The following is a 24913-nucleotide window of genomic DNA, read 5'->3' as shown; positions in this document are numbered from 1 at the left end:
AACAAAAAAATCGTCATCCATATGTCAGGTCGAGTGCTTCTGGGACTATCCTCGTATATATCATAATCAACGCATCTATCTGTATTAAAGCATCTATCTTTGTCAAATTATATATCTGCATCAATGAATCTATCTGTATCAACGTATCTACCCGCGTCAATATATCAATTTATATATATAATCAATAAATAACTGCAAAGAAAATTTATTTGCCAATTACCATTTTATAATTTCGTTACTTACTTGATGTTTAATGCGTTGCTTATATTCTTTACTTTTGCGTAAACCCTAAAAATGCAAACTTCCAAAATTCAAAACAACTCCTAAAAATGTACATGGTATGGCATGACACAACCAAATTTAATTTTTGTTTAATTTACTCAATTCTCTGCTTTATTTTGTTGGCTATTTGCACTCAGTTTTATTCTCTTATATCCGTATTAATCAGAAGATTTGCTTGATAAATTTACATTTTGTTATTTTTACTTCCTTCATATTCATTGCGCTTCTACGTAAACCGCTAAAAAAGTTCAAATTAAAACTATTTCTCGCGGAAAATAAATCTTCTGTTCAATTATAGAATGTTAGTTAGCTACATTGTACGCCATAATTGTTTATTAGAAAAAGTGAATCATTAATTACAATTTTTTAAGCGTCTTTACCATCAGCTATCTATAAAACATCAATCATTCTTATTCTTAGCATGTTAAATCTCAGAAACACAATTACATGTTAAAAGCTTGGACTGCAAAAGCAAAAATGCTAAGTCAGTCCAATAAAAACTATTCTCTTCGAGTGAAAAAAAATTCCAGTATCTCAGATTTCGTGCATCGTTTGGCAACATTGCTTTAGGGGTGCTCGCCAAAAACAAAAGCAAATCGGCGTTTTGTTATCACTAGTTTGACTGCGATAGTAGATGTTAAAGCTTTTTGGCGCAATTTGTAAATTTTTGATTAATCGCCTCTCACATTTGGTGCCGGTACGCCACTGATATCTCCTATTAAAATAAAAGATCAAAACAAAAGAACTCGAGTAGTTCGAAGTATGATTGCAAGATTTTTTCCAAGCGAGAAAACAGATAGCCTTGACAATCAGACTAATAATAACGATACAATAACCCATTTTTAAAACATACACACACACACACATACACTCACACACACACACACACACACATTGAACAACACTTCGATTCAGATTAGCCGGTGATTACGGAGCAAATTAATACATACAATAATATTTAAATGTCCGCTTAAGAGTCTCAATCATGGCATGGACGTGGTACCGTTAACAACCTTAGATCCAGTTTTTCATTTCTGCTCAAGTGACTTCAATCGAGGAGGAGCAAGAAATGTTTCTAAACGCCTGAATCATTGATATGACACAACGTCTTGTCTAAATTTTGAGGCATTTTTGCAAGCGTGTGGTGGAGGTCTTAAACAAACCGGGAAGTAAAGAGAAAAGGCATCGAGATTAGAGAACAAGCAAGACATTGAACATGACCATGGTATTGAATTTTCGAAGGTCGTGGAATGGCTCGTTCTTTGTGTTTCTTGACTTGAAAGAATAACTTTTATGATATATCGTGCCTAGTCACTGAAATGAGAATGTTAATTACAGCCGCTTATTCCCACCCAATAAGACGCACAACTGCGCTAACTAGGTGTTGCAGATAACTATTTGAAAACCATTTCAATATAGGCGTAACAGGAATTCTTGGTCATTGGTGTTAACATTTTGTTCATAACCTTAAAACACTGACTATTCATACAGAACACCCTGTATAGTTTTTTTTTTAATCATTTGGTGCTAGGTTAGGTGGTTCCGCGGGCTAGGCCGATGTACGGCGCAAAATTGTTGAAGTATAGAAACTATGATGATTTGAACCAGCATAAAAAGTTACAGACTCAAAAATACCTATAAATAGTGAGTTAAAAAAAGTCACTAAGTGTTATATCTGGTGAGTGGAAAGTCTAGAGCAATTTCTTTGGAAGCAAATAATTTCCAATTCCATTAAACATATCAAGCTATTCGCCAACGCTATTATATGAAACTTTACCATGTTCTATCGTGATACTTGACCATTATAGTTATTAATTTACATTACAATGCCATTAACAACGAATCGAAAGTGATTGATTTCATGTCGATATAATTCAATTTCGATAGCATTGCTCCATTGATGCGTTCTCTTAGTGTGAATCTTTTAGAGAAAAAAATATGTATCAAAGGAACCTCGTGACAATCGCGGTGAATATAGTCCATTTGAAGGAGACCTTGGTGGATTGCGTCAGTGCACATGCACGCCATTTTTTCCATGTTCATTAAAATGTACGAACGACCCCTCTGATGTCCATTTACCGCACGAAATCTTCTAATATATTAATTCAAAATAAAAAGTAAATTTTAATTAGGCGTTGGCTTCATGCCTTATGTGAATTAAAGGTTTGATCCTAATTCGCATATTTTATTAATAATTTTTGTTGGAACGAGCGGACACTTATTATTTAAATATTTATTATTGGGACATATTTTATTCTAAAATTTGACCCCTAATAACTTTTTCTGCTTTGGAAGTAAGTGGTCTGGCCCTGAGGTATCAGGTTTGTAATTAATAATTAAAGTTACGACCGTTGAACTAGGTAGATAACAAAATACTTTGTACCTCTAAATTAATTTCTGTGAATATAATGGAAGTAACCTAAAAGGTGATTTACAGACGCATATAATTGTAAAAACGTGACCTTATAAGGTCAACAATTTTTAGTAACCTAAAGGGAAATAAATTACTAACAAATTGCAATAAATTATATAAGTCCAACACATAAGACGTTGCCTTTTGTTGTCTAACAGCATTAAAATTTTTAATCAGTCAATTAATGAGGAGAATTCGCGACAAGACATTCGTGTTTGTTAATAAATACGAAAACTTTAAAATGCTTTAATATAATGTATTTTTTATGTTAATATGGTAATTATTTCGAGCTAATGATCCCAATTGCACGTTTTTCGCTAATGATCGGCGTTATCGTCTTGAACATCTCGGTGACAATCTGAATTCTGTTTCTTTTCTTTTTGTGCGAGCATTTAGTACCGACACCTGCAGAATTAACTTTATTTTGGCCCAAAAAGTTTATTTAAATGTGAAATAGCTCGATTTAATTAAAACTAACGAAGAAATTACTATGGCCGTTCCGTCTTCCTAATCTATGTCTAAATGACATTTTGAAAAATTCTGCGTTTCAGTGTTACAGCAAATGAAATCTTTGAAAATTGCAGTACTAAGCATAGTTTCAGTACTTTTCAAACATGAAATCCCTCTGACCGTCCCACGTGCCTGATCTAGCACCAATTGACTTTTTCAAATATTTCCTGTTTTATTGTGACAAGTTTTCCAAAGAAATTTTTGTCTTCCCAAATTTAGATTGTTTTCATCCCTGCATTCCCAGGGAATGTCATAATAGACATATTGACATTTTTTTGCAACGTACTCTGTGAAATATTCCCTCACACCGTTTTAACTTTATATCACTCAGCGGTGATTGTTTTTTAACAATAAAAAGAGTCATAATTAACAAGCCTTCACGTTTTTATGGAGCTTTTAAATAGAAATAAATCTGGCTCCGAAGGGTTAAAAGCTCTGCAGTTAAAAGGGGGTGTTATCGAACCGGAAATTTATATTTTAAACACGTATTTTTCAAATTTAATAATTAAGAGTTGTTTACTGCCAAATCGATTTCGTGATTGTTAAGTGGAATGTTTTATTTCGCGATCCGTTTAAAATCCGATTAACATGGATTTTTGATGCGACTGCAGCAGATGCCAAAGAAGGAAATGCGTTATTAGAGTTATGCTAAAAAACCGAGATAGTACCAGCGCGATAACGTCAAATATAGTACGCACTTCTCGCATTCGGACGTCCACGCACCTAAAACACGATAAATCAAGAACGAGTAGAAGATCCATCATGCGATGAATATTCATGAGGCCCATTACATTATGTAAACCACTTAAGTGACACAATGCATATGTACTTAATTAGAGGTACCGCGTGTGTGAGCGGCGGTACCGGGGAACCCGGAGGTATTTTGGCAATGGGTACTGCTTCCTAGGTCAATTGTCTGACGGCTTTTCAAACTCGAGACGTCAAGGTTAAGGCGATCGGATGGATGATGGAATAGCGTGGTAAATAAAGAATCGTTTTATAATGATTAGATGCATGCCGGGGCTGGCCATTGGCGTGCGGTCATATAAAACGAAATTTCGGCATTAGGACCATAAATCTCCATTCAGCGCAGCGACAGGAGCTGAGTCGGCATCCGTGGCAGTGTAGCAAAACCCAATTACATTTAATAACAGCAAGTCCGACGTTGTTAATGTAAGCGAATAGCAACATCGCCAGTTCGAGGGCCGCCTTTTTTGTTGTGGCCCGTTCGAAATTAGCCGACATAAAAGCATCCGAATGCTACTGAAAGGCCATCGCTGGTCCGGTGCAGCCAACATAATACGAACTGAAAAAAAAAGAAGAAGAAAAACTAGTTTCGCTCCGGAATAATTAAATTTGACTGACGGGCTCGGTCTATACGTAACGGGATTTTTCCTAGAGCCGCGACCAGTTGGGTCCGAACGATTTGGGTTATGGGGATAATTCGAGCTCGGTTAACTTGGAGGGGATTGTTAAGAGCACGAAATGATAATTGAGCGGTTGTCGGTGTTGATTCAACCCCTAAAGCTCAGGTACATTTTTTATGTCCCTGCATAGTTTATGATTCTGATACCCTCGGCTACTTTATACTCTATACTGGCAATCTGATTTCTATTGATTCATATCTAATATCACAATTTTCGTTCAGGGATGCTATTTTTCAAATTATAAGCGAACAATCTTTCGGGGTTTGTGAATAGTAGCCATTCATGATATGCAATATTAAAGGAATTATTAAATTTTTTTGACAATGCGATGAATGATATTTTCTTGATAATATGGTGAATACTCATTTTCTTGACAAAATGGTGCATAACAAATCTTGACACATTGGGCCTTTTCTGAAATGATGATGTAGATAAGATTGATCCCTTTCAGCTGATTTTTAACCAACCCTATTGGTTATTGAATCCTTATGGTAAGTTATTGCTGCAAATTATTCAAGAAAAAAACACATTTTGAAGACACGATTCGTCCTTTTTCTCCTGCAGGTAAAGTTTCCTAAACTTATATATATACAGAGTGTCCCAGAATATGTGGGCAATCTCTTGGATACATATAGCAGACGTAAAAGTAAGAATACTAGTTCATGTAAGCTTTTTTCGAAAAATCGATATTGAAAAAATTACAGAATCTCAAACTTCCATTTCAAAATTTTTAAAAAATAAATATGCCGAAAAATAATTAATAAATTTTATTGAAATTCGGTATAAGTGTGTTTTTTCAATAAAAAATCATAATATATCACCATTTTTGTAATATCACCTAGAGGGCACCGTCTACAGTGCACTTTGACTATTCAAACTAATTTATTTTTTTGTTCGCGGATATTTTGACATTTTGAATAGCAAATATTAATCTCTATTCAATTTTATGTAAAAAATCTGTTCTTATTTGAAGTCGCTAGAATTAACGGTTTTCGAGAAAAAATGTTATTTATAAAGTAATAGAGGTTTAAAGCAGTATGAGAAATATTACACTTTACCGAAAATCTTTGTATGTCGGTTCAACTTGCGCCCCTTTCAGCCTCAGATATTCCCTTGCCCGGGCAATCGTGGATTGTTGAACCTTCCACCATACGTCAACATTAATCTGTATTTCTTCACAATGATTTTCTATTATGTCAATTAAATTTTCTTAGAATTCAACTGGAGTCGAGTGTCAAATTTTTGAAATGTCCCCATAAAAAAAATCCAATGGATTAAAATCAGGGGATCACACTGGCCAGGCGACTGGTTCTCCTCTTCTAATCCATCGATTTCTAAACGTTAAATTTAAATAATTTCGTACTCCCAAACTAAAAATAGGTGAGGCTCCATCATGTAAAAAGCATATGTTCTGACGCGTTATTAAAGGTACATCTTCAAGAAGAATCGACAAAATTGTTTCGAGGAATTCTGAATAAAGTTGCCCGTTTAATCTGCGTGGCAGCACATAGGGTCTAATGAGATATTGTCCAGTGATTCCTGCCCATACGTTAACGGGCTCAAATTGGTGCTGATGGTCAGCCGTAATGGAAACATGAGGATTTTCAATTCTCTACTTGTGTAGATTGTGCAAGGTAATTATCCCATTTCTTGAAGACCCTGTTTCATCCATAAAAAGAGTTTGACTCATAAAATTATCATCGTTTCTATGCTGATCTAAACACCAATTTGAAAATTCAGTTCTTCTTAACTGATCTTCAGGAAGAAGTAATTATACTTTTTAAGGTGATAGGGATGTAGTTGTTCTTTAAAAATTCTAAAAACAGTCGATTTCGGACATGCTAATTGAGTAGCCACTTTTCGAACACTAGAAGTTAGAGTCGTTTTGCAAGTTATTTGAACTCTTCAGCCGTTGTGATGTTTACATTTATTACTCGATTTTGTGAAGCATCCTATAATAGGATATTACAAAACAGTAAGATTTACCGTTCTGAAACCTTAATCAAAATATGACAACAATAATTTTTCTTACCGGTCTCTCTTAAACGAAAATCAACTCTTTCAAAATTTTTTCTGTTTGGAATTCTTCGATGTGGAAATCGTTGTTGATGAAGTTGTCTAGCTTTACAAGCATTACCTTTGGAAAGACCGTACATTAAATACATATTCGCATATTCGCTAAATGTAAATTTCATGATAAGATTAGGAAAATTAACTTTAATTTTACGAAAGATATTGTAAGTTCGTAACTGTAAGTTAATTTAATGACATTTCGTCTATATAGAATTATACTGTCGTAAGTGTCAAAATCTTGAAAACTGATATTTCTTTTTTTCTTGAAGAGTCTAACACTAAAGCTTCATAAAAAATATCGTATGTAATAAGTTTTTTCTTTGTTAATGTAAAAAATTTGGAATTACGTAGTCATTAAATAATAATAATAATCGTAATAGTACAGTTAAATATTTGGACCTCATTGTTTCTGATACAGGTTAAATGTACATACGACAGTATAATTCTATATGGACGATTTATGAAATATCTTTCATAGTGCTTTAAACCTATACTACTTTATAAATAGCATTTTTTCTCTAAAACCGTTAATTCTAGCAACTTTAAACAAGAATATATTTTTTACACAAAATTGGATAGAAATTAACATTTGCTACTCAAAACGTCAAAATATCCGCGAACAAAAAAATAAATGATTTTGAGTGGTCAAAGTGCACTGTAGACGGTGCCCTCTAGGTGATATCGCAAAAATGGTGGTTATTATGATTTTTCATTGAAAAAACAAACTTGTACTGAATTTCAATAAAATGTATTAATCACTTTTCGACATATTTAAAAAAAACGTATTTAGAAATGGAAGTTTGACACACCGACACAATTTTTTCAATATCGATTTTTCGAAAAGAGTTTTACTTTACAAAAAAGTTACTTATTTTTACGCCTACTATTTGGATCCGACAGATTGCCCACATATTCTGGGACACCTTGTATACATACTGTGAGACCATTTAAATTTCATATCTAGCCAGTTGTGGGATTTTACATAAGAGAAATAGAAGATAAAAAGTAGGTCGTAGCTTGATGATATGCCGCCAAATGACGTTAAAATTAATTTTTGATAAATGAGCCGAGTGAGGTTATGTTGCTTTATTTACTTTTATCGACATACGTTCTCTTCTTCAACAAACTTCACAGCTAACTAGATATGAATTATTTTATAATAATGAATTATTAATTTAAATGATCTCTCTGTATAAACCCTGATATTTTCATAACGATCGTTAAAGAAATTCAGTTTATCCTGAAGCTTCGGGTAATCAAATACTTGCCTGAGGAAGCCTGAAAGGCTTGAAAGGAAAGAAGCCTTTGTCAAAATGATCTTCCAACCAAATAATACTAAAATTGTTTTCATTTATTTTTGAATCTGAAGCTTTGGATTCTTCTGTTCGTAATTACAACAGGTGGGCCACTTCAATAGGAGTCTGAAAGCATTTTATTGGATCATAGTAATGAAGCTATTTTCAGCTTTAAATTTGTAATAACAAAAAGCCAAAATTTACACATTTTTAATATCAAAAAGCGCACATTTCCCAATTTTTCAATTTTTCTTCTTGTTACAGGTATACAGTTCCAAAGCTGAGCTGCAGCTGCACACGCAGGCGCATATGCGCGAAGCCAAACCGTACAAGTGTTCGCAGTGTTGCAAAGCCTTCGCCAATAGTTCCTATCTCTCACAGCACACCAGGATTCACCTCGGAATCAAGCCCTACAGATGTGAAATTTGCCAAAGGAAGTTCACGCAACTAAGTCATTTGCAACAGCACATTCGGACGCATACTGGGGACAAACCATATAAGTAAGTGTAGCTGTAGCTGAATTAGAATTGAATGGAGGAGACGGAGGTGGTTTGTTCGCGTTTTAATTGTTAAAAAAAACACACACACACACACACACACACAATTGAAATTGTTTGGCGTAAAGGATTGTGGCAATATAAAGGTTAATTTACATGATTTGTTTCATCGCGCGCCGCTTGAACTAATAACAACGTTTTTATCGTTGTTCCGGCTTCGACACTGTGTAGTGTTTAGTAAAGCCCCCCGGCCTCCGGGATGTCCCGATTTAGCTCCGCCAGAATTCACTTTAATGTCTGATATTTATATTAATAATTTCATTTGAGGTTTGAGACTGGGCGATAATGCCTTGTAGCCTTAGGAGGATCAGGTCAAGACAAACCATTAATAAAACATTAGGCAAATCAAAATCAACCATTAAAATCAGAGGGGATCTCGGCCGCAATTAAAAGACGTTTATTTTGTTTCAGATAATCAAAATGTGTTTATCTACACTAGAGCGGGAGCCATGTTTATTTTGTTCTTTCGGTTTTTGTTATTTCAAGAAACGCGCTCGTATTATGATTCCATTTCGGAGTCGATGCTGCTGTCTATGAGCAAGGTACACGTATATAAGCGAAAATGTGCCATTTTTTCCTCTATTGGTTTAGATTGCAGTCAAAACCGCTAAAATAACGATAAATATATGGAGGAACTGAACCAGCTGTGTTTAGTTTTAAAACAAATATTGAGAAAAATTAAATAATGATTAATCCATAAGCTCATCAAATCCCAGATTTCATGGTCCTGGAAAATATACATGAAGGATGACGTTGAATCATGAACATAGACTTTGAGCAGCTTTGAGCTTTAAAAAATATTGCGATGGCTTCCCACTTACCAACAATCAATTTTTCTTTAAAAGAAGAAAAGAAAAAAATGGTTTTCCACTAAACTGAAATTCTCACTTGTTTTTTGAAAAGTGCTTTCTGTCATTCGTCTCTTCGTGCGTCCACACAAGAAAAATCAAAGTGAGATATCCCTTTTTCTTCTTATTGCTTAACTTTTTTTCTTGGAATAGAGAGATTTAACATACTATTTCAAAATCTTCAAAGATGTTTGAAATTCTTCTAGATCTTCAAAAATATCTAAAACGTATAGTCGGCCGCACATATACTGCTTGAAGGGACTCTTTCTTTATATTATTTTTTCTATTTCGGATTTCGAACGCAGAAAGCTCTTCTATTCTTAGATTCTTCAGACTTTTTTCCCGATGAAGTATTTAAATTTTTCAGTTTTCTTCCTTTCTTCGCAGCTAGATGAAGAAGGACGAGGGCAAATTATTTCTTCACCCTCATATCCTCTGCTCTTCACATTCGTTTCACTTCATCAAATTCAATGAAGGCCGAGATTCCTCTAGATCTTCGAACACAGCTTTTTTGACTTCGAAACAGAAATATGAACGTTAGATCTATTAGGAAGACACATTTAGTTCATTATCTGCCAGCAGTACTGACATGCTCCAAGTGGTGAACTATTAACACTCAATTACCGCAATATGACGTAAATCAAAGGTCAAAAAATATGCAAATTAAATTATGCTTATGGGTAACGTTTAGAGGTTTTCATTGGTAGCGTAGCTAGATAGGTTATGCGTCAGAGACTTTTCTATCTCAGGAGCTCAGGGCTAGGGTAGTAGTCTAAGTCACTCTGCTCCTCATATATCTCGATTATGTTAAAAAGCCCTCTGTACCCTTCGCGTCCGCAATTTTGTGAATCGTGAGCTTGTTGCGTCATGTTTTTCTATCACGTTTACAATAGTGACATAGTGAGGTAATTCACGGGTCAGAGGTTTTTCTATCTCGGGCATCAAGATAGCCCTCCAGAGTCCAGAGCTTTTCGCTGCTCATATATCTAGATCATGTTAAAGATCCCTCTGTGCCCTTCGCCTCCGCAATTTTGTGAGTCATGGGCTCGTTGCGCCATGTTTTCTATCATGTTTACAATAGCGACGTAGTCCTCCAGATTCCAGAATATTTCGCTGCTTATATATCTAGATTATGTTAAAGAGCTCTTTGTGCCCTTCGCCTCCGCAATTTTATGAGTCATGGGCTTGTTGCGTCATGTTTTTCTTTCATGTCTATCTAGTCAGGGGAAGGAAACTGAGACCACGTAACTACGTGCACCCAGTTTCCGTCCTACAACGACTTTCATGGCCATTCAAAATCCGCCCTTTTAACTCTGAAACCGAAAAACCCGATGTTTATTGACCTTGACAGAAAAAAGTGTAAATCGCGGTACGATAAATATTCATTATTGTTCTCGCACGTTACATGGGCAGGGAAAATCTGATTCATTTTCAATTGTAATTGTTTGTTAAATTGTTAATCGGATCGAAACGAATGTATTCGATTCTTTTGACACGACATGGTGGTCGCTTTTTATTAGCCGGTTAATTGCCTCCGACATTAGCATTTGTTGCATATAAATCATCAAGATCATTGCCAAAGACCTTCCATTGTACTGTAACCGGTGAGCATTTCTTTTTTCCATGCATTTCCCTTCGACACTCACGGTTTCATTGCAATTAAGCGATTATTGCTCAATTAAATGAGTAAATAATGTGAGTTTCTTCTCTTCCAGGTGTCGACACCCTGGATGCCAAAAAGCGTTCTCTCAGCTCAGCAACCTACAATCTCACTCGAGGTGTCATCAAACCGACAAACCGTACAAATGCAACTCGTGCTATAAGTGCTTCAGCGACGAACCTTCACTACTAGAACACATACCAAAGCACAAGGAGAGCAAGCACCTGAAAACTCACATCTGTCAATATTGCGGCAAGAGTTACACTCAAGAGACATATCTGCAAAAACACATGCAAAAGCATGCGGAGAGGACGGATAAGAGGCCCCCAATCGGTCCGGGATTAGGTAAGTTTCGGAATTTTACCTTTTTCTTTTTATTGTGAAATTCGGAACAATCTTTGCGCCTCGCGTAGCTGCGTTCAGCAGAGTTAACAGAGGCGCAATTGCTACCTCTTCTGAATGCGCTCATTGTGGCAAAACTGATTTTTGGACGATTATAAATTTTCTGGAAATTCGCATGTAGGGGTCGATCTTGTTGTAAGACTCAGTAGCGTATCAAACAATGTAAAAATTTCGTTCCCAGCTTTGTAACTCGGAAACAAGATATTGCGGGTTGGATCAGCAAACCTTGTGGAGACGTCTCTGATTCCGACATCTATTAGTCTTTGGCAATTTTTTTAGAGAAATCGAAACTCAGCGGCACACCCAGTACCCTGAAACAATGGTAAAATGGGTCGTTTCACATTTTTGGGTCTTGTAGAGACGCTCCTGATTCCTAGTATTTTAACGAAATCAGTTTTAATAGTAACAAAGAAGCGAAACTTTATTCGTATTTGGAAACTTTTAGGGAAATTAAAGCCCACAGCGGCGTATTAAGTAATGTTAACTTTTAATTTACTCAAATAAATCCCCAAAGACCAGTTCTGCCGCAATAACTCGCACATATCCTCAACATTCTGTATTAACCCGAATTGGTCAATAATAGTAATGACCTGTGTAGGATTAAATCACCGAGGTCTGGAGCACCCCTACTGGCCCAAAGTGTCTCCGGACAGTGCCGAGAACATGCATGACTACCCCTCAGATATCCCTCGAGGTTTGTTGGAGCAAAACGAAGATTTAGTGATTATCCGGCAGCAACTAAGCAGTCAGAACGCTTCTGCTCCCCCCGGAGCCCCCGGCACCAATCTGGGGAACTCTTACGACACCTCCATATCCAAAAACAACACCAATTCGGCTTTCACCCCGATCAATTCGTCCATGTCGGGGCATTTGAACCACCTAAACCATCAGCTAGCACCCAATAGGCCATATATTTACGATGCACTCTCGTTTCCTAAGCAAAATAGTCTCGATATCCCTAAAAGTCAGCCGAGTAACGGGTTTCCCAATCAGCTGATTTCATTGCACCAGATTAGAAACTATCAGCCGAACTCGAGTTTAATGGAGCATTCGATACTGGGAGGGCTCAAGGATAAGTAAATCTAGATGGTTAAGTAGAGTGTAAGTGCGGCCGGTTTTTGGGGGGCTCGCGGCTTCAAAAGCGCATATAGTTGATGATCTCATTTTTTTTTTAAGAGTAAGTTGTGCTTTAAGAGCGAGACGAAAGTCATTTGCACTTGTTAAAATTAGTTGTGTAGGTATTTTTCGGATTTCTTTAAGAAGGAAATCCTTCGCTTCCGTAATATTGTGTTGCAATACTCTCACGCTGCAAGAGCGACTTAATAGCAGCGGCGTTTATTTAAATATGAAATAATTTAAGGTCGCTGGTGATGAACGAACATTTTGCCGTAATTAAAATCAAATTCCCGCAAATATTAGATTAATTGCCGCTATGACATTGGGATCGTAATGTTTTTATTTCGTACGTGCGTTGCCGGCAAGGCTGTTGGAAAGAAGCTGCTGGCTGAGCTTCCTTGACGTTGCCGTCGATCATTCATTTAGAATGAGGTATTCTGAAATCGAAATTGATTATTAAACTATTTATTTTCCGTTTTCACATAAATGTCAATGTCAAACAGTGGCAAATAACAGCCGTTGACAGCTGATAGTTGACAGTTATTGAATTTTTGGATTCGCTTAGAAATTTTAAGAATATTTCATATAATACCTCCTATTCCTATATTCGACTGTTTCCGAGGTATTGAGGTTTAAAATTTCACGCTTCTTGCACTTTCAACGGCTGTGAATTTGAAACGGTCACCGTTAGAGCAAAAAATGAGTTCACTCCTAGTATTTTTACTTTTCAAGATCTATCTAATCACATATTTTTCTTAGTTCAACTTTATGTCAAAAATTTCGGACACTTTAAATCTACCAAATTCGATATTTCGATTCGCCTGAAAAAGTTTTGATACGAACTTGATATGCGTTTCTATGTAAGTTAATCGTTAGGAACTTATAATACATCCGTGGATAGCGCAAACAAGTCAAATTTTAAACTTCAGTACTTCGGAAGTGAATAGACATTGGAATAGTGCGTGTTATACGAATTATTCCTAAAATTTTTAAAATCCAAAAATCTAATAATAGAGTATTCCATTTAAAAATACTTTTCAAATTGGCACCCAGCTGTCACTTGTCATTTTTTTACATTGACGTTTATGTTAAAATGTAGCATTTGTATAGTAGTTATTCCATGTCAAGTTTTTGTACGTCATGAGGTCCAAAAATAAAAAAGAGGGGGGCATTTACAATCGCGCTTCTTATTTTCTTTTTTTGCTTCCAATTGAGTTTGCACAGTAGCAAACTCATCATATTTACTTAGTGACGGAAATTACCGTAAATTTCTCCGATTTAAAAAATAGTTGGAATTTCGAAAATTTAGTAATAACGTTTGAGAGGTTGTACAGGGTGTCACATTTTCGTTGATTTTGCCATGTTCGTTTGAGGTTAGATTTAGGATTATATTCATTTATAAATGAAAACGGTGAAGTACGATTTCTACGCAGAGCTGCGCGGAGTTAATGCGACAACCTGTAGATTATTAGCTGTCTTAAACAGCCTCGTTGAGAGGTGCGTTAATTTTCTATATTGTTGCTAAATCACACGATGTGGAAGAAAATTGGTGACGCCACTGGATTCTAAACACCACAAAAACGGCCGGATAATATTTTTGTTTGTTCGAAAATTGAAGAAAGCCTGCAGAATTATAAAAATGTTAATTTTTTGGAATGTGACATAAAATTCCAATATGAGCAAATGTACCTACATAATGGTCTATTTGAAGTAGAGAATCCTTCTTACGTTACTTTTGAAACCTGATTAGATATTTCCAATATGGGTGTTCGTCCATAACATTTAAGAATCCGACTTTTTTCCGAAATATTTAACTGAATTTTTGGTAAAATTTCTAAGACACCAGCCATATGCCAATGTGTACTTTAAAATTGAAGAGGTTAAAAGCTTTTATAACCACTCAATACAGCAGTAAATTGAGGCTGTTTGTTATTGTTTAAGAGTCTCATAATTCTTCAAATTTGAATACTAAATTAGAGAAATTGGAATGGGTATGCTGGTCCTTATTTTATTGCCTCGGTCAATAGAAAGAAAAATTGACGTTTAGAGAGGCAGCCGCGAGGACCTCAGCGGCTACGCTACTCTAGCAGGAAACATGAGGGACATATTTATTACTTTTTTTGGGCAAAAAAATTTTTTTTCGCTTCTTACCTTGAACTTGACTTTTCTAGAGCTTCAAAGAGATTTTCTTAGCAGTTGGATTTTCCTTACGCTTGTGTGGGCGCAAACATAACGTCCAGCTTAGAACTAGGTAATATAATCTCTTCAAAAATAATGAAGCGTTTTTTATGATTTCTGTTTCTTCTTTATTAAACAATCTCAAAAAAAAGAGGTAACAAAAATTACAAAGTGAAGCGGATTATACCGGTTCTTGTTTATTACGTTGAGATAGAGAAGGAGGGACACATGGCCCAAGACACAAGGGACTTTGTGATACGGCGAAAAGTAATAGTGATATTTTCGATTTGGGTGAAAATTGAATTACTCGAAGGTAAATTGCAGATTGTTCGGAAATTGTTGCTATTGCATTTATTGTGATTTAAATATATTTATTGTGATTTATATAGTAGCAGATTATTTATATTTACTAAATTCCTTTTTTTTTAATTTTCTTCAAACCCCCAGAAGCACAAATTTCGAACTCACCTTCCAGGAGCTTCTCATTGAACCTCCACATAAGCTTACCAAATCTCAACCTACCTCTGTTTCTCCACGATTGACAACGAATCGATTTTTTTTACACAGAAAATAGCTTTATTAATTAATAAATGAGCCCCTCAAAATTCCGGCTTCGCAATAACGGCAATATGTAATTGTAAAATTGTTGATATCTCCAAAAACAGACAGAGGTTTTTGCCTGTAAAGCTGTGCATAGGAAAGTTTATAAAGACATAACTTGTGAATACCGCTTTAGTTAAGGCTGTACAGAGTTTATAATTCTTGTATTGTTAGTTAATTTGCGATTTACTCATCGTTTCGAGGGCAGTCGCCTGACAGCGATAAGGAGAATTTATATTTTTATTTTTGAATAGGTTTATATTAGTTTTTAGGGTTGATAGACAGTTTAAATGTATATTTAGATAGGTCGGTTGGACGGCTGCCTTTAAAACTACCAAAATAGCTCAAATATTATATTATATAATACGTATAATTTATTAATGTACTTACGTTGACCGCGAGTATTTGCGATTTTTCCTATCAGTCTCGAGATTTTTTTGGGTGCAAAACACAGGGGCAAAAAAATCAAAACCTGAGTGCGCCACTGAAGAAAAGAGAATACAGCTGCAGTTCGCTCAGAGTTTCGAGAATTATACTCCTCAGTTTCTTATTATGTTCTTGCCTAGAATGTTCGTTTTTCATTTCGCAAACTACGATTTAAGGGTAAAAATGTAAATCGAACCATCACAAAAAAGACATTATTTATAGTTGCAGTATACGTTTCACAAACTGTATACGGGGGAATGTGTTATATGATTTGAGGATTGTTTCGGTTATTATGTGACAAAACGGCGTTAAGTGTTACGTTAATGTTAAAGTAAAGGAAACATTGGGTTGGTAGGTTTCTAGGTATGAAAGACAAGCTTTAAAGATGTTAGTTAAGTTTATAATATATTTTGAAAGATTTTTTTTGTACAATAAATCTTCCGTTGAAGGACCGTGTGCGGGCTTGTAAAAAGCTGTTGTAAGTTAAAGCAGTGTAATTATTAATTTATATAAAGAAGAAACCTGGTTTTTGTTAATTTTTATTAAATAAAAATTGCATTTTTCATTTTCACTTACCCGCCATTGTTTTATTTTTCTTTTCCTCAGTTCCGATTGAAATTGTTTCATTTCACACCATATTTGTATCTGTGATATTTTTTCGTACTGAAATATGGTAAATAGTCAATTTGTACATAGTTTCAAATTTCTAAGGAACGTATAGTTAGGACTATTCGAAGAAGGACCCACTTAAATTTAAACTGAACATAAAATATATTGTTATTACTCTATGTCTGTAATAAACATCTAAGTACTACTTATTAAGAAACAGGAAAATATTACTAAGTGTCGTCGTACTGTATCACCTGCATAAAACGTTATTTTCCCGGCGTTTTTTGGACACAACGAATTTTCTATTCCTTTAATCTTTTACGTTTCTTTTCCTACACTATATACGTCGTCCTTATAATAGAAGATTTTCTGAGCACACATCTAGAAATAATATTTCGAGTTATTGGTGTATTTGAAATTTAATGTTATAGTATGTTTACTGAATGTAAGAAATAAATTAACGAAAATTTGATGTCATTGTTTTATTTTCGATCGTGTATTTCACAGAAGGGAAAACAAACAAATACTTAATTTTGAAAATTCTTAATCAAACCACCAAAAAGCAAAAAAAATCCCAAGAGTAGGTCAATCGATCAAATCTGTGATATCTGAACTAGCATCAGTTAGGAACATTTTCCGGGTATTTCGTCCGCAATTGCGACGGACATCACCAAATGCGTTCTGTGACCCCTAGAAATAACGACCTTAACGAATGCAAACTATCCCCTAAAGGCATTTATGGAATAATTGAGCTGCTACACCTAATTTCAGTAAAAAATGATCCAAACTAATTGTGAAGAAAACCCTTTGCCTTAAAACTCAGAAAAAAATAAGTAAAAAAAATGGCGTCTTATGGCACTATCCGCACGGTTGTCACATTTTCAACTTTGTTCCTGAATGAACTGAAAAGACACGCTATAAAAATGTCTGAAAAGTCTGCGATGGTTATTTCACTATTCCTGTCAAGTAGAAAAAGTTCTATTTAAAAACAATTGAATAAATAGTTAAATTTTAAAATTCCACAATTCAAAGTTTGTGACAACGTGCTGTTATGGTGTTGACTCAACTTTTGACGCACTGTGCATGCGCAGTTGCTGACACTGACGTTCATCTGACGTAGGTATAACCTCCAAAATATAATCTTTGTTGACACTTGACTTTGTAATATCTACCTGAATTTTATATTGAAATTATTTAAATGACTAAACAAAAATAAAGTAAACCAAATAATTTTGTAACTTTTTGTTAATTTATTCATTAAGCTATGATTAGATTTTCTCAATTATTTGAAGGAAATAGGTAAATACGTGTTTTCAGGTCTGCAAGTATAGATCATCAAGTTACAAAAGAACTGTTCAGGTACTTAGCACCAAATTACTTAATATAACAACAAAATATAAGTGTCTGTGTTTAGTACTAAACATTAAAATATAGAATTACTTCAGGATGAAATTATTTGAATACCGGCATGCTGCTAAACAATAATTATAGAGATTTCTATCTAAATTTAAAAGCGTCACTAAAAATAGCTCTTCACCATCTTCAATGAAGTGTTAACTACAATAATTCATAGATACACCACAACCATGGATCAAGACAACCATTCCCACTATTCTTACTGTCCACCAAATGCCTCAATTTGGCAGATTCATGTGGACAATGGTGTTAATCCTTGTTTTATGGACACACTCACGAGTACTATTATTGCCGGGTTTATTCTTCTAGCAGGTAAAACAATTTCCTCACAATAAAACAGTAACCAAAGAATAATATTCTCATTGTTATATTTAATAAAATAGAGGCAAATAAAGCCAGATTTATTAAAAGGGTGTTTCAGGTACAATTCAGCTATACATCTACCGAAAATATGGAAATGAAGTCTCCCCAAATCACCTTACAAAATCTAAACTTTACATTCTGCAAATACTTCTAACAATATTCATACCAGTGCTTGATAGTATTAGATTCATCCTATTTGCGACTGTATTCAAAAATTCTGCTATTTATGGATATATGGTAACCTCATTTGAGGCTATGATTTTGTGAGCCTTATAAAGCATGTTTTAGGTGACAGCATTAGTACTCACAGTGTTTTCCTTCATGTACTCATTATGGGTGATTAGAGTGGAAAGGCACTATTTACTGCCCTCAGTACCAACTAGAGGTCACGGAGTAGTGCTTTTATTATTTTGGACTCTAGTATTTGTGTGTGAAAACCTGATATTTTTAAATTTGAATAAGAAAGATTGGTGGTTCCAACTGCAAGGGTGAATAGTTCCTTCCTCAATGAAATGTTTTAGTGAAAGAAGGTTAATGTTTTAGGATCACAAATAAAGTGGAAATGTCCCTCTTTATAATCAGATATGTGGCCTGCCTAGTGTTGTTTGTACTGGGGCTAAAAGCCCCAGGAATCATACAAAATATTGATTATTTCAACTTAAATGATTCCTCTAGGAACCTGCCTAATGTGAGTTGAATAATAATTAACCAACATTTGTATAGTCTTCACATGCATGATGAAGCAAATAGTTCTCTTACCAAAAAAGTTTAAAGTAATTCCTAACCTCAAGCTGCAAAATTTAAATATTTGATGTTTTTTAGGCCGAAATCAATCAATCACCATGGAAAAACTTTTGGAAGAAAATGCGTATTTTGATGCCTTTCATGTGGCCCAAAAAAGATGCGTGTTTACAGTTTAGGGTCTTGTTCTGTATACTGTTGCTGGCAGGAGGCAGAGTTATCAATCTCTATGTTCAGATTTATAATAAACTTATTGGTATGTTTCAGCCTCAAATTGAGATCAGATTTAACTGAGAGCTTTCCAGTTAATTCTTTATCTGCGGACGGCATTACAAAACCCACTTTTAGATGGGACTGGATTTTAATATATGTGGCATTTAAGTTCATGCAGGGCGGTGGTACAGGAGGGATGGGATTTTTGAACAATCTACGGTCCTTTTTGTGGATTCGTATCTCGCAGTATACCACAAGAGAGATTGAAGTCTGTGACATTTTTATATGAGGAAATTGAATATAAATTAAATTTTGCAGGTAGAGCTTTTTGCACACTTGCACAGCCTCTCTTTGAGGTGGCACTTGGGAAGAAAAACTGGAGAGGTTCTGCGGGTCATGGACAGGGGCACTGATAGCATAAACAACCTCTTGAACTACATATTTTTCTCCATAGCACCCACATTAGTTGACATTTTAGTTGCAGTTGTGTTCTTCTGCACCGCCTTCAACATATGGTTCGGAATTATTGTATTTGTTACCATGATTCTGTACATTGGTGAGTTTCTTGTGTAGTCATTATGACGGATTTTATCTGGGGCTTTTCAGGTGTTACTATCTGGGTGACTGAGTGGAGGACGAAATTTATCAGAAGGATGAATTTGGCTGACAATGAAACTAGAGCGAGAAGCGTTGATTCTTTGTTAAATTTTGAAACTGTAAAATATTACGGTGCAGAGTCTTATGAAGTGGACGCTTTCAGGGATGTTATATATAAATATCAGGTCAATTCACGTGGTTTGTAGTTCAATTGGAAATTTCGAAATATCGCGTTTTCAGGATGAAGAGTGGAAATCCAACGTAACCCTCAATATTTTGAATACAGTTCAAAATATCATTATCTGCGGAGGGTTGTTGGCTGGAAGTTTACTGGCCGCATACATGGTGGCAGATAAGGGTACTTTAACTTCTGGAGACTATGTCTTATTTGCTACTTATATTGTACAGCTTTATGTGCCTCTCAACTGGTTTGGGACGTATTATAGGTAGATTCTTTTCAAGTTTCGTGGAACAACTGGTAATAGAACAAATTTTTAGATCGATTCAAAAGAATTTTATCGATATGGAAAATATGTTTGACTTATTAAAAGAAGAGAAAGAAATTATTGATGCTCCAGGAGCGGGACCTTTGGTGGTTAAGAAGGGGATTGTAGAGTTTAGCAATGTTAGCTTCAGCTATGTACCTGAAAGACTTGTTCTGAAGAATATTACATTTTCAGTGCCTTCAGGGAAAACAGTAGCTTTAGTAGGTAGTTTTATGTTTAGTGCTCATTTTGCCACTTTGCTAAAGAAAATTAAGCCAGACATTAATGAAGGTTTCGAACCTAAAACGGTTTTTTTTCTTTCATGATGACAAATTTAATTACTGAAATTTTGCAGGATTAATCCTTGCAGAAGTAAATGAGTAATGATTTCGACGAGGATTTGTGTAACACATTGCCCAGTGTTTGCAATCATTTCTTCGTAATAAACGGTTCAGATAAACTCTTGAAAAATTAAATGTTAGTTTTCAGTTTAGTATCTGCATACATGGTGTTCCACATAAGCAGGATTGCTATGTGTTTCTGTTAGCATTATTTTGAATGCGCGAATTATATGAAATAATGCAGAACATCTTTTAATATTACAGTAAAACACACAGGGCGGTTGAAAAGAGATTTGATGCTAGCAACTTACATTTTTTTTTAATGGGAACCCTCAAAATTATTGATGATGAACAACAATCAGAGCCTTCCTTTTTAAATTAAACCACAAACCTATCTTGTTCGTCTATCTTTTCTTTTCAACATTTCATTCTGAGGGTAGCACCATCCAACGGCATCTTTACAATTAGTACGTCGCTCTCGTTAACCTGCCAAAACTGACTTGTAAATCCCAGAAAACTACGATCTGAACCTCTCGTTTTAATTGAAAAAACCATAACCCTATTTAACTCTGATCTACACCTCTCGCTCCATTCTGAGCATCGTACCATCCAACAGCGTCTTTTAATTAAGTCGTTGACCTGTGAAAACTTACCTGTAAACTGCAAAAATATCTAACGGCGTCTCTCTTCACTCGGAGTAGCCCTCTCCCTCCTGTAAGACCGTTGCCTTTACATTGTATCGTATGTACTTTTCTATATTAAATTGAGGTTTAATGTGAGTGAGCAAGGGTAGAACCCTTATTCTAGTTAGTCTTAAAGGAAAAACGCACCACCGAGTAACATCTACTTTCACCACAAAAGGATGAAAAATTATTTGCCAACATCCATTTTTACCCACTAAAGCTAACTACATTAAAGACGTATCGCACGAGTCTTTCAAAGAAAAGAATACTTTGTCGATTGATATCTTATTTCGTATAACAAAGATCATGTTTGTCGTCACACTAACACTTGACTGAATCATCTAAGAAATAATATCACCTCAAAACATATAAAAAACTTTACAGCCGGCTTTTTTGCAAAGGTACAGCTCATAGGTCGTATGATAAAGGACGATCGATACGCGAGACGAATTAAATTTGAATTTTAATATTTCTATATATTGAAGATAAGGCAATTTAATTCGACACACTCTTAATTTGGACACGCTGTATTTTATGCACACTGAATTTGTTACAGTATGTCTACGTTCTGTGTGAAAAAATTGCGTATCACTTACACATATAAAACACAGTGTGGGTGCGTATCACTTACACATATAAAACACAGTGTGGGTGCGAATCACAAACACACTGTATTTTATACAGTGCTTCCATGATTCGCAATTTCTCTTCTATTTAACCACGTCTGTATCACCATTTATGAGATTTTGATGCTAGACATCCTTACCTTGGACACAGTTAAAAACACATTAAAAAAAGACACCCTACACAGGGTTATTCACCCAACCCGTTCATTAGAAGTTAACTAGGATCTAAAAGTGATACGAATTTGAAAATTTGGAGTTAAGTTCGACATATACTATTTTTTAAAAATATTTTCAACTTGCTGTCACTTCCGGTTTAACCGGAAATAGCTGTAACTTGCTTATTTCAAATGGAACCCCCAGTATATTATTTTATTTTTAGATTCTACACAATATTTTAGGTACATTTTCTGTATAATGTTCTATACTTAGTTCTTACCGTTTTTGAGATATTTGACCTTGAATTAAAAACATGCTTCTGTAATGATCAATTTTAAAATTGCATATCTCTGTAGCTATTAAAGACATAATATCCATATTTTTCAGAATGTCAATACATAGTCTTAGGTTCACTATTTACATGGCTTAGTATTATACAGGGTGTCCAAAATTCAGCTCCTGACATTTACATTTTTGAAGTTGCAAAAGTCGCTTTTTTTTAATGGGACACCCTATAACTTTAAGCAGTATCAAGTAGAAAATGTAATTTTCTATCGAACTGTATTAGGGTTAGTTAACTTCTAATGAACGGGTTGGGTGAATAACTCTGTATATGGAACGCCCTTTATATAAAATGTTTCACGCATTTATACAGGGCGTCCCATAATTAATGGTACATAATTACACTACAGGTTATTAATATAAAAGTAATAAATGATGATAATAAGCGAGATAAAGGATGTTAAAGCTTAATATCATTTGTTCACAAAAGTATGTACCATTAATTACGGGACACCCAATATATTTATTTCTAATTTTAGGTAGGGCCGTCCGGCAGTGGCAAAAGTACAATAATCCGGTTATTGTTCAGATTTTACGATGTCGAAACTGGAGCTATTGCAATCGATAGTCAGAATATTAAAACTGTCACGCAAGAATCGCTCAGAAGAGCTGTGGGGGTAGTGCCGCAAGACACTGTTTTATTCAACAATTCAATAAAGTAAGATTTTTGATTTAATCAAAATAAATTAATCCAGTAATGAGTTAATGCATTACTTTTAACAAACAATAATCAGTGCCTCGAATCCATTAGTTCAAAGTGTACATAAATACATATTTTCACACTTCAGGTACAATATAAAATACGGCCGAATGACAGCCACCGACGCAGATGTTATAGAGGCTGCCAGAGGGGCTGATATTCACGATAGGATATTAACATTCCCTGAACAATATGAAACCCAAGTACCCCAGAAATTATGCCTTTGAATTAAGCATTTTTAATGGTCTCTGGTTATAGGTGGGCGAGAGAGGTTTAAGACTGAGTGGGGGCGAAAAACAGAGAGTGGCGATTGCTAGAACTTTGCTAAAAGCTCCTGCCATCATTCTTTTGGACGAGGCTACCAGTGCTTTAGACACGCAGACTGAAAGAAATATCCAAGTAAGTTTTTTAGATGAGAATTTTCTTGATAACGCATCCAGTTGGTAGGTAGCATGGAATTGTGATCTGAGTCATATAGAGAAAAAAATATATACGGAGTTCTTGGATCATTCATGTATTCATTTATCTAGGACCCTCAAAAATTCACCTTTCATTAGTAGATACGTAAGATTAGGCCCGTTGAACCCCAACGGGTCCCAAAATAAAAATAATGCCATACCTAGATATACACCACGAGGAAAAAAGAACACCGCCATTGGTTAATCAAAACCTTCTGCTACGTATTGGACCTCAAAATTCGGTCGCGAGCTTCATCTTTCTCTCAGCAGATGTAATGTGTTAATTCTGGAAAAAAGTCGGGTATAAAAAACAGGAATTTCACAGAGAAAATGTATTGAACTTTTGAAATTTAAATTACCAAAGGTCATTCCTCGCATACGGCAATAGTGCTTAAATATCATTTTTAGGGTCACTCTCTTTTCCAAAAGACATTTTAATGGTGTTTTTTCAGGATTCCTTAAATCGAATGTGCGCCAACAGGACTACCGTCATAGTCGCCCATCGACTTTCTACCATCATCCATGCAGACGAAATTCTGGTATTGAAGGATGGTGAAATTGTTGAGAGAGGACGGTAGAGTTTTTCCATTCGTACATCGATGCATATATTATTAGAAACTTATTTAGGCATGAACATCTGATTGGGCAAGAAGGGGTGTATGCCAACATGTGGAAACAGCAGCTGGAAAGCAAAGATGGATCAGTGGAGAATAGCCTGGAGCAGAGCGTTACCTCGTGAAATTCTTGTAGTTTTTCTCTAGTAAAAGACTTCCTAGATTATTTAGTTTAACACTGTTTCTGTTTGTTTCTATTTGTTCATTTGTGATTGTAGCAGGTGAGGTGGATTATCACGGTTAAGCGTAGGTTTATGGATAATTTCATTGATAATCCATATTTTGGTATTTCGTCAATTGTTGGGAAAAACGTTGATTTTTGCTTGGATTAGTAAGGAGTAAAATCCTATCGAATAGGGCTAAGTTGTAATTAGAGTATGTTCAAATGGTGATTGAATTCTCCTTATTCCTCTTGCGATTTGTTGATATAAAGATTTGATTAAGGAATGACAGGACAATGGGGGTTTGGGGTGAAATATGCCTTTATTTAAAGAGGTAAATGTCCCTATTTTTGCATATTATAGAATTATTGCTCGCCATCGTGAGAAGGCCCTTCTAGATTTTTTTAGCCTTATTATATTAACCCATGATATTATGTTGCGTTAGTTATATTTTATTGATTATTAAAGTGAGATGTTAAATTCGAGAATTTCCTTTCATTTTCCACCTTCAGGAAGTATAATCGATAACAACTACGTTTTTCTACTTTACCGTCGTCAATAAAACAGATAGCTATTCTTAGATCTAAAACTGAATGATTTTTAAATCGCATAACGTAAACA

General features: G+C 35.1%; 2 protein-coding genes across 9 annotated transcripts in view; both read left to right on the top strand.

Annotated features, from left to right (window-relative positions):
• The window catches only part of LOC136416355 (zinc finger protein rotund-like), a 122656-nt gene extending 105788 nt beyond the window's left edge, over window positions 1-16868 (top strand). For all 8 annotated transcript variants that reach the window (XM_066401479.1, XM_066401480.1, XM_066401478.1 and 5 more), the window contains 3 exons: window positions 8265-8500; window positions 11121-11410; window positions 12066-16868. In XM_066401479.1, coding sequence (XP_066257576.1) covers window positions 8265-8500; window positions 11121-11410; window positions 12066-12547 — 1008 coding nt within the window. In that variant the 3' untranslated portion in view covers window positions 12548-16868. The remainder of the gene's footprint in view (window positions 1-8264; window positions 8501-11120; window positions 11411-12065) is intronic.
• A 675-nt stretch (window positions 16869-17543) lies between these two features.
• LOC136416354 (ATP-binding cassette sub-family B member 6-like) lies at window positions 17544-24754 on the top strand. The gene is made up of 16 exons (XM_066401471.1): window positions 17544-17755; window positions 17970-18124; window positions 18234-18412; window positions 18464-18663; window positions 18719-18863; window positions 18998-19172; window positions 19222-19397; window positions 19448-19685; window positions 19736-19911; window positions 19967-20172; window positions 20225-20436; window positions 22843-23017; window positions 23148-23262; window positions 23318-23458; window positions 23970-24091; window positions 24145-24754. The coding sequence occupies exons 2-16, from the start codon at window positions 17983-17985 to the stop codon at window positions 24254-24256; spliced, it is 2514 nt and encodes an 837-aa protein (XP_066257568.1). The 5' UTR covers window positions 17544-17755; window positions 17970-17982; the 3' UTR covers window positions 24257-24754.
• The last annotated feature ends 159 nt before the right edge of the window (window positions 24755-24913 follow it).

This window comes from Euwallacea similis, chromosome 23 (genome assembly GCF_039881205.1).
Source record: "Euwallacea similis isolate ESF13 chromosome 23, ESF131.1, whole genome shotgun sequence".
Classification (NCBI taxonomy): domain Eukaryota; kingdom Metazoa; phylum Arthropoda; class Insecta; order Coleoptera; family Curculionidae; genus Euwallacea; species Euwallacea similis.
The sequence above is the reverse complement of the archived record's forward strand: the minus strand, read 5'-3'. Positions and strand labels throughout refer to the sequence as shown.

What these genes read in the sequence shown, in the direction of transcription:
- LOC136416354 (XM_066401471.1), top strand. Translation starts at nt 17,983, where the DNA reads ATGGATCAAGACAACCATTCCCACTATTCTTACTGTCCACCAAATGCC. An exon ending in TGGTGGTTCCAACTGCAAGG is followed by an intron (nt 18,664 to 18,718) that starts GTGAATAGTTCC and finishes TTAATGTTTTAG; the next exon opens with GATCACAAATAAAGTGGAAA. An exon ending in GAAAACAGTAGCTTTAGTAG is followed by an intron (nt 20,437 to 22,842) that starts GTAGTTTTATGT and finishes AATTTTAGGTAG; the next exon opens with GGCCGTCCGGCAGTGGCAAA.